The sequence below is a fragment of the Oncorhynchus keta genome, chromosome 30, assembly GCF_023373465.1.
Source record: "Oncorhynchus keta strain PuntledgeMale-10-30-2019 chromosome 30, Oket_V2, whole genome shotgun sequence".
In the NCBI taxonomy this organism is placed as follows: domain Eukaryota; kingdom Metazoa; phylum Chordata; class Actinopteri; order Salmoniformes; family Salmonidae; genus Oncorhynchus; species Oncorhynchus keta.
In genome coordinates, this window is record NC_068450.1 from 70,001 (window position 1) to 84,091 (window position 14,091).

The 14,091-nt window shown below is 42.7% G+C and overlaps 1 protein-coding gene across 1 annotated transcript; it reads left to right on the forward strand.

The window, feature by feature from the left end:
* Window positions 1–9,548: 9,548 nt before the first annotated feature.
* Window positions 9,549–11,692, forward strand: LOC118363073 (transcription factor Atoh1-like). The gene has a single exon (XM_035743799.2). The coding sequence runs from the start codon at window positions 9,798–9,800 to the stop codon at window positions 10,605–10,607; it is 810 nt and encodes a 269-aa protein (XP_035599692.1). The 5' UTR covers window positions 9,549–9,797; the 3' UTR covers window positions 10,608–11,692.
* The last annotated feature ends 2,399 nt before the right edge of the window (window positions 11,693–14,091 follow it).

Below are 14,091 nucleotides of genomic sequence, written 5' to 3' on the forward strand. Positions count from 1 at the left end.
TGGCATTAGACGTCAGACACGAACTCCACCTCTCTTCTCCATGTCACCTCCGTAGCTTGGGGTGGACGGAGTTAATGATAGGGCCGAGAAATCAAACGTCAAGGGGTATATTTGGACAGACAGACAGACCCCTGTTCCTCAGACAGGCGGACACTGTTTTTCCCTGCACCTCTGTGTCTATGTGATATTGTCTATTGTGTGAAAAGTGGAAGCATTTGATTATATAACGAGTCTTTAATTAAAGAGAGTCGTGAAAGAGAGACAACGCAGGTGCGTGCGCCTGGGCGGTTGGCCGGTGTAGTGTGTTTGGCACCGTTCTCTGTAGCTCAGCTCCACTGCACCGGGAGAAAGGCGCTGTCTCAGACCCCTGCTCTGATCTCCAGTGAAGGAACGTGTGCTGTTTATCTTGGCTAAATGAACCATGATTTCTTGCTGGAAATCGTTCTCAGCAGGTAAGGTAGATCTGTTCATGGTCCAGTTAACTAATTAGGCCACTGGTTGCGTAATTAGGCCTTGCACACCTGCAGTCAATCGTTAATGCAGAGCAGCTAAAACAATATTAAAACAGCAAATTAACACCTTGGAAATTCGAATCATAAAACAGTGTAATACACTTTAATGAAAATTAATTTAATCACGTTGAACGAAAATAGTTTAGTTTACGTGAGGAGTGTGGTCATAATGAAGTCGGCCTATTTGAATCATACAATCAAGATTAATTGAATAAACGTATTAATTTCAAGAGTTTATTTGCCATGGGGTCCAATTCCCGACCTGAGTTAAACCATGTAAACGGAACTTAATTCCCTTTTTAATTAATGCACGTTTCTCTCGAGGGAAGGGGTTCCCAAGCGTGGTCCTGCAAATAAATATTCTCGCTCCATAATAATCCCATCATATAGACTAGCCTACCCCCACCATATCGGATCTGTTGGCTGGAGAGCATATGCCAAGACACCAGTAGGCTTTTTTTAACCTTTATTTTACTAGGTAAGTCAGTTAAGAACAAATTCCTATTTTCAATGACGGCCTAGGAACAGTGGGTTTAACTGCCTGTTCAGGGGCAGAACGACACATTTGTACGTTGTCAGCTCGGGGATTCAAACTTGCAACCTTTCGGTTACTAGTCCAACGCTCTAACCACTAGGCTACCTGCCACCTCTACACTCTAACCACTAGGCTACCTGCCACCTCTACACTCTAACCACTAGGCTACCCTGCCGCCTGCATGAAGAAGATATGTGACATTCTCCCACCATGTTGCAGATGAAAATGTGTGATGAAGTAGTGATGTACTTTCCAAGATATGTAACTTTTAAAATACAGAATTCTGGCCCTTGTGGTGCTTTTTGCATCATGTGATGCAGAATGTATCTATGGGACAGATTTGTTTTATTTGAAAGTTAAATATCTTGAACACTTGATTGCTGACATGCAAAACATTTTTTGGAACTATATCAACAATAGACTAATGAAACAAACACCAAAATATAGATTATTTAGGGAGTTTTCCCTTTAACTTTTCAAAAAAGAAAAATCCAATGTGTGTCCATCACATTTTCAACTCTGTCACAACTGTTGTGTTAAATAGTAAATGTGCCTACTGTGGTCTTGGCACATGCTCTCCAGCCAACAGCTCTCAGAGGGGGGTTAGGCTAGTCTACATGATGGCATTATGGATAAGAGCAATAATGTTTTTATTTGTCAAAACAGCAGTCAAGCATCTATCAAACTGAAATGGTCCACCCACACAGACAGCATGGTGAAGAAGGCGCAACAGCATCTCTTCAACCTCAGGTGGCTGAAGAAATTTGTCTTGGCACCTAAAACCCTCACAAACCTCTACAGATACACTACTGAGAGCATTCTGTCAGGCTGCATCACCACCTGGTATGGCAGCTGCACCGCCTGCAACCGCAGGGCTCTCCAGAGGGTGGCACGGTCTGCCCAACGCATCACCAGGGGCAAACTACCTTCCCTCCAGGACACCTACAGCACCCGATAACACAGGAATCACAAAAAGATCATCAAGGACAACAACTACCCGAGGCAATGCCTGTTCACCCCGCTATCATCCAGAAGGTGAGGTCAGTGCAGGTGCATCAAAGCTGGGACTGAGAGACTGAAAAACAGCTTCTATCTCAAGGCCATCCGACTGTTAAACACCCATCACTAACACAGAGAGACTGAAAAACAGCTTCTATCTCAAGGCCATCAGACTGTTAAACACCCATCACTAACACAGAGGGACTGAAAAACAGCTTCTATCTCAAGGCCATCAGACTGTTAAACAGCTTCTATCTCAAGGCCATCAGACTGTTAAACAGCTTCTATCTCAAGGCCATCAGACTGTTATACAGCTTCTATCTCAAGGCCATCAGACTGTTATACAGCTTCTATCTCAAGGCCATCAGACTGTTAAACAGCTTCTATCTCAAGGCCATCAGACTGTTATACAGCTTCTATCTCAAGGCCATCAGACTGTTATACAGCTTCTATCTCAAGGCCATCAGACTGTTAAACAGCTTCTATCTCAAGGCCATCAGACTGTTAAACAGCTTCTATCTCAAGGCCATCAGACTGTTATACAGCTTCTATCTCAAGGCCATCAGACTGTTATACAGCTTCTATCTCAAGGCCATCAGACTGTTAAACAGCTTCTATCTCAAGGCCATCAGACTGTTAAACAGCTTCTATCTCAAGGCCATCAGACTGTTAAACAGCTTCTATCTCAAGGCCATCAGACTGTTAAACAGCTTCTATCTCAAGGCCATCAGACTGTTATACAGCTTCTATCTCAAGGCCATCAGACTGTTATACAGCTTCTATCTCAAGGCCATCAGACTGTTATACAGCTTCTATCTCAAGGCCATCAGACTGTTATACAGCTTCTATCTCAAGGCCATCAGACTGTTAAACAGCTTCTATCTCAAGGCCATCAGACTGTTAAACAGCTTCTATCTCAAGGCCATCAGACTGTTAAACACCCATCACTAACACTGAGCGTCCGCTGCCCTATAGACATAGACTTGAAATCACTGGCTACTTTAATAAATGGAACACTAGTCACTTTAATAATGTTAACCATTTTTGCATTACTCATATGTATTCTATTCTAATGTATCTTAGTCTATTCCGCTCTGACATTGCTGGTCCATATATTTATATATGCTTAATTCCATTATTTTACTTTGATTTGTGCGTATTGGGTATATGTTGTGAAATTGTTAGATATTACTGCATTGTCAGAGCTAAAAACACAAGCATTTCGCTACACTCCCAATAACATCGTTTAAACACGTGTATGTGACCAATAAAATTAGATCATCTCACCAGAATAAGACCCTCGATATTCATTGGAAAGGAGCATCAAGCACATTCACCACCCTGTGAAGTTCAGAATTCAGTTCAGCTTCTAAAGCCATGACATCATTTTCTGGAATTTTCCAAGCTGTTTAAAGGAACAGTCTGACCCACTGGAATTGTGATACAGTGAATTATAAGTGAAATAATCTGTCTGTAAACAATTGTTGTAAAAATGACTTGTGTCAATGCAAAAAGTAGATGTCCTAACCGACTTGCCAAAACTATAGTTTGTTAACAAGACATTTGAGGACTGGTTGAAAAACAAGTTTTAATGACTCCAACCTAAGTGTATGTAAACTTCAACTGTATCTGTTACTTGAACTCTGTGAAGCATTTATTTCGGGTGCAATCTGAGGCTGGTAACTCTAATTAACTTATCCTTTGCAGCAGAGGTAACTCTGGGTCTTCTTTTCCTGTGGCAGTCCTCATGAGAGCCAGCTTCATCATACCACTTGATGGTATTTGCGACTGCACTTGAAGAAACTTTTAAGGTTCTTGATGTTTTCCGGATGGACTGACCTTCATGTCTCACAGTAATGATGGACTGTCGTTTCTCTTTGCTTATTTGAGCTGTTCTTGCCATAATATGTACTTGGTCTTTTACCAAATAGGGCTATCTACTGTGTACCACCCCTACCTTGTCACAACACAACTGATTGGCTCAAACGCAAATGAACTTTTAACGAGGCACACCTGTTAATTGAAATGCATTCCAGGTGACTACCTCATGAAGCTGGTTGAGAGAATGCCAAGAGTGTCCATAGCTGTCATGAAGGCAAAGGGTGGCTACTTTGAACAATCTCAAATATAAAATACATTTTGATTTGTTGAACACTTTTGTGGTTACATGATTCCATATGTGCTATTTCATAGTTTTGATGTCTTCACTATAATTCTAAATATAGAAAATAGTTTTTTTTTTAAATGTTAAACCCTGCAATGAGTAGGTGTGTCCAAAATGTTGACTGGTACTATACATGTAAACAGGAGTAGTAATGACCAGTAGCAGGATAAATAGATACTAATGGTAATCAATAATCAATGGACAGCCGTGTAATGGAGTAATAAATTGAATCAGTAATCATTGTAGCAGCAGGGTAAGTTGTGGATGTGAACGGAGTCAGTGGGAGAGCAGTAGTTGTTCGTCATTTATTAACAGTTTTATTACCAGAGGATAGAAGCTGTGATTTTTCATAATCATGGGAGCCACCCCACAAGATAAAACTTGAATAAAAACTATTCAAGCGAGTTGGTGTCTGACAGGGCTTGTTGTTAGGGCATGTTGGGGGTGGGGCTTGTTGTTAGGGTATGTTGGAGGTGGGGCTTGTTGTTAGGATACGGGGGGAGGGTACAGGGGAACGAGAGGTTGCCCTCCGCCCTATTTTGCCTCGCGTGTTTAAGTCAGCGATCATCTTTCACCACGAATTCTAAAGTTGACCTCGGTAATGTTCTTCTCACACCTCCCATGGTCTCCTCCTCCGCCTCCACCGGCCTCCCCCGGCCTCCCCGCGGCAGATGGGGAGTGTAGCTGGGCGCCTCAGCCCACATTTTGGCAGGTCTGCAGGCTGTTGCGGCCTGGCGGTTGGGAGGGCCTAGCCGGAGAGATTAAATATTCATGTTAGGCAGAGTGAATGGGCTCCCTGGGCGTAAGGAGCGTGCCTGAGGGTTGTTCAGGCCGGCCTATAGGTCTCATTAGCCTGCTGACGGGGGAGCAGGTCATGGTGATTTACACAGTTTTTCTACAATCCAGGCCTACCGCCTGTCATGCACACACACACAGCACAAGAACACACACACGGAGGGCATGTCAATACACACACACACACAGCACAAGAACACACACACAGAGGGCATGTCAACACACACACACACACAGCACAAGAACACACACACACAGCACAGGAACACACACACGGAGGGCATGTCAATACACACACACACAGGAACACACACACACAGAGGGCATGTCAATACACACACAGCACAAGAACACACACACACAGCACAAGAACACACACACACTGAGGGCATGTCAATACACACACACACACACAGCACAAGAACACACACACACTGAGGGCATGTCAATACACACACACACACACACACAGCACAAGAACACACACACACTGAGGGCATGTCAATACACACACACTCACAGAGTTGTATAACCTATCAGACTGGATTCTAGAATCCTTGTCTATGTGTTTAATAACCTATCAGACTGGATTCTAGAATCCTTGTCTATGTGTTTAATAACCTATCATACTGGATTCTAGAATCCTTGGCTATGTGTTTAATAACCTATCAGACTGGATTCTAGAATCCTTGGCTATGTGTTTAATAACCTATCAGACTGGATTCTAGAATCCTTGGCTATGTGTTTAATAACCTATCTGACTGGATTCTAGAATCCTTGACTATGTGTTTTATAACCTATCAGACTGGATTCTAGAATCCTTGGCTATGTGTTTTATAACCTATCAGACTGGATTCTAGAATCCTTGTCTATATGTTTTATAACCTATCAGACTGGATTCTAGAATCCTTGTCTATATGTTTTATAACCTATCAGACTGGATTCTAGAATCCTTGGCTATGTGTTTAATAACCTATCAGACTGGATTCTAGAATCCTTGTTAATATGTTTTATAACCTATCAGACTGGATTCTAGAATCCTTGGCTATGTGTTTAATAACCTATCAGACTGGATTCTAGAATCCTTGGCTATGTGTTTAATAACCTATCAGACTGGATTCTAGAACCCTTGTTAATATGTTTTATAGCCTATCAGACTGGATTCTAGAATCCTTGGCTATGTGTTTAATAACCTATCAGACTGGATTCTAGAAGCCTTGGCTATATGTTTTATAACCTGTTAGACTGCATTCTAGAGGCTACATGCCATTCTAGAGGCTACATGTCATTCTAGAAGCTACATGTCATTCTAGAAGCTACATGTCATTCTAGAAACTACATGTCATTCTAGAAACTACATGTCATTCTAGAGGCTACATGTCATTCTAGAAACTACATGTCATTCTAGAGGCTACATGTCATTCTAGAGGCTACATGTCATTCTAGAGGCTACATGTCATTCTAGAGGCTACATGTCATTCTAGAGGCTACATGTCATTCTAGAGGCTACATGTCATTCTAGAAACTACATGTCATTCTAGAGGCTACATGTCATTCTAGAAACTACATGTCATTCTAGAGGCTACATGTCATTCTAGAAGCTACATGTTATTCTAGAGGCTACATGTCATTCTAGAGGCTACATGTCATTCTAGAGGCTACATGTCATTCTAGAAGCTACATGTCATTCTAGAAGCTACATGTCATTCTAGAGGCTACATGTCATTCTAGAGGCTACATGTCATTCTAGAGGCTACATGTCATTCTAGAGGCTACATGTCATTCTAGAGGCTACATGTCATTCTAGAGGCTACATGTCATTCTAGAGGCTACATGTCATTCTAGAAGCTACATGTCATTCTAGAGGCTACATGTCATTCTAGAAACTACATGTTATTCTAGAGGCTACATGTCATTCTAGAGGCTACATGTCATTCTAGAGGCTACATGTCATTCTAGAGGCTACATGTCATTCTAGAAGCTACATGTTATTCTAGAGGCTACATGTCATTCTAGAAAATACATGTTATTCTAGAGGCTACATGTCATTCTAGAAACGACATGTTATTCTAGAGGCTACATGTCATTCTAGAAACGACATGTTATTCTAGAGGCTACATGTCATTCTAGAAACAACATGTTATTCTAGAGGCTACATGTTATTCTAGAGGCTACATGTTATTCTAGAGGCTACATGTCATTCTAGAGGCTACATGTCATTCTAGAGGCTACATGTCATTCTAGAGGCTACATGTTATTCTAGAGGCTACATGTCATTCTAGAGGCTACATGTCATTCTAGAGGCTACATGTCATTCTAGAAACTACATGTTATTCTAGAGGCTACATGTTATTCTAGAGGCTACATGTTATTCTAGAGGCTACATGTCATGTGTGGCTGTGTGTTTGTTTGCTTGATGCAGTATCCACCACAGGAGGTTGGTGGCACCTTTAATTGGGGAGGATGGGCTCTACAGTAGCCTATCCCACCTTATCATTTAGCGTTTTATGGAGGTCAAATAGACGCAGTCATCATCAATCACATTACCCGGTCAGCAACTCTCAAGGGCTCTGACGCGTCGTGTCTTTCCAAGGGAGTCTCCTGTCAGATGGGGCTGTTGATGAAACGGCTGCTGCTATTCTAATGACTGACTCGTATCTCGGTAACAAACTATAAACAGTGTGAAAGTTAAGACTCTCCATGCGAGGCAGCAGATGGGAGATGTGGGTGACTGTACGTCTGGCTATGTGACAGAGAGAGAGGGGACGTGAGAGAGCGAGAGAAACGGAGGGAGAGAGAAAGAGAGCGGAGAGAGATGAGAGCGAGAGATTGTTGATGTTGTTTTGTGTGTTCTCACTTTTGTTTGTTAATTTCACTTGCTTTGGCAATGTAAACATGTTTTCCAATGCCAGTAAATCCCCTTTGAATTTAATTGAATCAAATTAAATTGAGAGAGAGAGAGAGAGAAAGCCAAGGGACACCAGCTGATAGGTAGACTGATTGAGGAGTTTTCAATTTACTCAAAGCGCAGCTATTAGATGTTATGAGGTTGACTCAGGAGCCATGACACGCTGACTGTTCTATGTGCCACTGTTGAACTGTAAATACTGAAATGAAGTAGAATAGAGTACTGGATCAGACAGCCACGATGGCGTGTATGATGGTTTTAATTGACATGGTGCATGGCGATAATAAGCTAGGCTATATGAGGAGAATGAGGAGGATGAAGATGGCGATTGTGATTATCATCATCTCTTCCTCATCGTCAATCACCATTTTGGGGTAAATAAATGCTTAATAATACATTCATTATTTGTCATTATCTTTATCTAAAAAAAAAAAACATGAGCTGGCGCACACCCAGAGAAAATGTTTATATGTAGAGAAGTTGACTGACGGAGAATAAACTATACGCTATGAAAATAAATCAAGTGACTCGGGACACTCTGAATACAAAAAACCCTGTAATTTATTTGATAAACCGCAAACGTTTTGGCATCACTCGGCCTTTTTCACCACTATCAGCATCAGTGATTTTCTTAACTTTTATCCAGAGCGACTAACAATAAGCATTTCCGTACTTTCACCTATTGTCACCAGAAGCCCAAGCCAGTAGACGTTATGCTTGTATTCTGTAATATTGGCTCCTACTATAACGACTAAATGATTCATAGCTGCAGTTCTACCTAGCAGCCCTGTAGTCAGACATATCTGTTATCAGTGATCCGGGTTGTGTCGGAGACAGGTGTGTCCATCTCGCTGCCTCTCCCTGCCTACCACCTGGCTACTTTTATTACCGCAAATAATCCACAGAGATTGTCCATTTTTACTGTTTATTTATTTTTCAGTTCTCCCTCTATGAGTCTTCTTCTCACGAGCCAATTCCGTTGCTTATCTGCACTAAATTATATTGTTAAGGGATAAGGATGTGGGTAAGTTTTTAACTGATGTTGGCAGCAACACAAACTAGAGGAAGATCAATATTCAGATGAAGTTTGGGGAGATGACAAGGCGAGTACTCCACAACACGTAGTCGTGTATTGGTTGTACTATTTATATACATAATTCATCTGTTTATAGGTGAAAGACTTCAAAAAATAGCCTTTAGAAAAAAATGTGTATTCGATCAACAGAAATTGTTCGTTTTTTTTAATGAGACCAAAAAGTCCTCCAATATTATCTGGAATCCAATAAACACAAATACACTCTAGTCGTGAGAATTAATTCGTTTTTTTTTTAAAGTAAAAATAAAAATAAAACTTTATTTTCTCCAAGAAAAAATTAAACTTCTTCAGACAGAATAATAAATTACCTCATATAACAATGAAGCCAAATGTCAATCAACATCATGATTGACTTACAACGCACAATAGTTTCAGAAAATAAATTAAAGATTGCCCCAATTGTTTTCTTTTGTCGGAAAGACGCAACCATTCGCTATTGGCTGTGCGATCCAAACCTGTGTGCCTCCTAGGGCGGGGTTGGGTGGAGGGGGATATAGTACTGACGGATCGGCCAGGATCCGGAGGTGACAGCCAGGAGATTGTCACAAGTGAGTCAACTCTTAGCGCCGTCCTTGGAGTTTGGAGACACATTTGCAGCGCTGTTCAAACCTGGTTTTGGTGGAATTCTTTAGATTTCACCTTTTTTGGGGGGGGGCTCTGAATTTCCTCATAATTCTCCAACTAACTTTTACCGCTGTAATATTCAAGAGACGTTCCACTGCTGTGCAAATATTAGTTATCCAAGATAGCGCGAAATAACGCACAAGGGCTCTCCAACCGAATCGTGGATGTCTGTAGCGGTTATGACAGCTAAAACCGAACTGTCCGGCTGGCCAGACTTCTCAGCTGAGGACTTCCCCCTGTTAGAACAGTCGAAACTGGGACATCTCGGATCCAGAACCTGGGTAAAATCTTCTGGAGGAGGACAGTCTCCATACTCACCAAGAGATACGGGCCATTACGCACACAACGGCTCCATGGATCTCTCACTGGAGAAACTCATGTCGGTGAGTAAACTAGCCGACAGTGGTGTCAGGATAGAGATGGACCTGGATACAGTACAGGCGGACCAGGGAGAAGGAGGTAACCGTAAGCAGAAACGCCGGCGCGTCGCAGCTAACGCCCGGGAGAGGCGAAGGATGCACGGGCTGAACAAGGCGTTTGACACGTTGCGGAGCGTGATCCCGTCCAACAATAATAAATTGTCTAAGTATGATACTCTCCAGATGGCTCAGATCTACATCCAGGAGCTTTCGGAGCTGCTCACCGGGGTGGTGAAGCCAGAGGGCCTGGGAGGGTCGCGGAGTGGATGCACCTCTCCCCTGGGGTCTTTCTCTCCAGAGCCCCGGGAGTGCGGTGGCAGGATGACTGGGATCAGCTCAAGCCTGCAGGACTCCACCTCCCCGCTGCCTCAGAACAGGAGACTGATCGGAGATCAGGAGAACACTGGCCCCGTTGGTCACCTCATCATTCTGTCTGCGCCTAAATCTGATCTAGGATCGGGGAATAAGAGGGTCTCTAACACATCTAACGGGAGTGATGGAGAGTCGTCGCATTACAGTGATTTTGAGGACGGGCAGGCCGGCAGACAGTGCTAATTTTAGAGACTGAACGACACAACAGGAACTCTTATGGGAGACGTTTTAATATGGATTGTTTAATATTTGATATAAACTGTCTGTGTTTTCGAATACATAATTACGGACACCAAATGGTTTAGATTGAGTCCACTACATTTAGTCAAGAACACATTGGTCTCATCTTGTCATATGTATTAGATATGGACACCATGTTCAACTCCCGTCAGTTCAATAAGTACACTGAAATTAAAATGAAAATCTCTTCAATGGCTTGCCAATGGGAAAAAAATGTGGAATCTGAATGTATCCTAAACTTTGCTTGTCGGCCATCTTGAAAAGTTCTGGGTTAGATTGAGATGGTAGTCTAGGCTACATTTAGACAAGAACTCGAATATCCCAGTGAGCAAAAAATATGTCCCTTTTTATTAAAAAACAAAAACAAATTGCAGTAAAAGGTGGTGTTTTGGGAGGCAGTAGTTGCAGACAAACTGCAGTTAAACTACACTTATTATTTCAAATAAGGGTTTGAAAACGAGCCTTCTACTCATAGGGACGTATTTCTTTTTAAATATCGACGCTGATAAATAAAAAAAGAGGTAGCCCACTGTGTGATATTGTAGACTGTATTACGTATTTAAACAAGGCCTTGTTGTAGACTTCTCATAGGGCTTTTCTTTTTAAATATCGACGCTGATAAATAAAAAAAGAGGTAGCCCACTGTGTGATATTGTAGACTGTATTGCGTATTTAAACAAGGCCTTGTAGTATGCCTGCAGGACTCCACCTCCCCGCTGCCTCAGAACAGGAGACTGATCGGAGATCAGGAGAACACTGGCCCCGTTGGTCACCTCATCATTCTGTCTGCGCCTGAATCTGATCTAGGATCGGGGAATAAGAGGGTCTCTAAACACATGACTTCTCATAGGGCTTTTCTTTCCTTCCTTGCACTTTATTGACTAAATAAGTCTGGATCATTTGGTTTCAATGTCGGGCTGCATTTATATCTATTTTTTTTTTTTTAAACATAACTACTTTGTGTATTGTTATTTTGTATTCTTGCAATATTCGTTTTTGATGGAATAAATAAAGTTTAGTATTTGGTAGATACATATTTCAAATGTTTTGTTCTTCTTCTTCAATTTCTCCAGGATAATTCAGTCTTTGTCTGATTTAATTTCAACAGCTTTAACACTACTATGCTACTCAATATATTTTGTTTCAATATATTTTGTTTCAATATATTTTTAATTTAATGCAAGAGATACATCCATAATATGTAAATGTTGAAATACATTTACATTACATTTACATTTACATTTACATTTACATTACATTTACATTTAATTTACATTTACATTACATTTAAGTCATTTAGCAGACGCTCTTATCCAGAGCGACTTACAAATTGGTGCATACACCTTATGACATCCAGTGGAACAGCCACTTTACAATAGTGCATCTAAATCTTAAAGGGGGGTGAGAAGGATTACTTACCCTATCCTAGGTATTCCTTGATACAAAATACAAAATGCACACATTACACTTTTGATGTAGGCCTACACTTTGAATACTGAGGGTATAACAGTCACAAGTCACCTCCCCTTCTAGTTCTGATGGACCTGATAGAGCTGGTATAACAGTCACCTCCCCATGTCTTCTAGTTCTGATGGACCTGATAGAGCTGGTATAACAGTCACCTCCCCATGTCTTCTAGTTCTGATGGACCTGATAGAGCTGGTATAACAGTCACCTCCCCATGTCTTCTAGTTCTGATGGACCTGATAGAGCTGGTATAACAGTCACCTCCCCATGTCTTCTAGTTCTGATGGACCTGATAGAGCTGGTATAACAGTCACCTCCCCATGTCTTCTAGTTCTGATGGACCTGATAGAGCTGGTATAACAGTCACCTCCCCTTCTAGTTCTGATGGACCTGATAGAGCTGGTATAACAGTCACCTCCCCATGTCTTCTAGTTCTGATGGACCTGATAGAGCTGGTATAACAGTCACCTCCCCATGTCTTCTAGTTCTGATGGACCTGATAGAGCTGGTATAACAGTCACCTCCCCATGTCTTCTAGTTCTGATGGACCTGATAGAGCTGGTATAACAGTCACCTCCCCTTCTAGTTCTGATGGACCTGATAGAGCTGGTATAACAGTCACCTCCCCATGTCTTCTAGTTCTGATGGACCTGATAGAGCTGGTATAACAGTCACCTCCCCACGTCTTCTAGTTCTGATGGACCTGATAGAGCTGGTATAACAGTCACCTCCCCATGTCTTCTAGTTCTGATGGACCTGATAGAGCTGGTATAACAGTCACCTCCCCATGTCTTCTAGTTCTGATGGACCTGATAGAGCTGGTATAACAGTCACCTCCCCATGTCTTCTAGTTCTGATGGACCTGATAGAGCTGGTATAACAGTCACCTCCCCATGTCTTCTAGTTCTGATGGACCTGATAGAGCTGGTATAACAGTCACCTCCCCATGTCTTCTAGTTCTGATGGACCTGATAGAGCTGGTATAACAGTCACCTCCCCTTCTAGTTCTGATGGACCTGATAGAGCTGGTATAACAGTCACCTCCCCATGTCTTCTAGTTCTGATGGACCTGATAGAGCTGGTATAACAGTCACTGTTTTTTAGTGACGGTACACATTAGTATTCACTGCCTCTTGGTGTCACTGTGGCCAGGGGGGGGTAGGCAGGGCTGGGGGGGTTGGAAGCCCGATCCTTACACACAATGTCAGAGAGCTTCTGTTTAAAACTGATATGGACCCCCAGTGGGGGTGATGGAGCCACCCGAGCCCATCTCTTCTTCTCACTGTAGCTGGGCCTGCAGGTGGGACAGGTTTGGCACAGATCGGGACTGGGTTTGGGATTGAGGCAGGGCCCAGTGGTTGGGTCACTAAAGCATAGACACACTTTGAGCTAACCCACATCCGCTCTCTCTCTCTCTCCTTCTTCTCTTCTGCCCTCCTAATAATACCCCTTCTCAGGTTGTAATAAGGAGACCCCTCTCCCAGCCTCACCCCAGCCCTGTACCCAGCCCCAGTTTGTTCAGGTCGACAGTATCCAAAGAGTGACACCTCTCTTCTTCCTTCTTCCTCCTCATAGAGATGCAGGCGGTGCTGCATGCTGAGTGGGGCTGGCGGGTGCTTCATTCTGGGGAGGAGGTGGTCCTCTATAGTGGCATACAGATCACAATCAGAGTCAGCCATTGGCTCAGGCCCCAGAACCAGTTCAGTAACAGGAGTTATGATTGGAGGGCTGGTTAAGAGGTTGTTTCTCATTGGTAGAGGAGGGCAGTGGGTCTGTCTGATAGGTCGATCAGGGAGCGGGTGTGGACTCTGTGTTTGTTAGGAGGATGAGGAGAAGACGAGGAGGTGTGAGGAGGTAGAGGAATTAAGGAAGTTGAGGTGAGGAGGAGTTATGTGGAAGCTGAGGAGAGGAGGAAGAATGAGGGAGTAGAGGTGAGGAGAAGAAGAGTTGCTAGGAGGCT

Bases quoted from the DNA above. Each gene is read 5' to 3' on its own strand.
- LOC118363073 (XM_035743799.2), top strand. From the start codon at position 9,798: ATGTCTGTAGCGGTTATGACAGCTAAAACCGAACTGTCCGGCTGGCCA.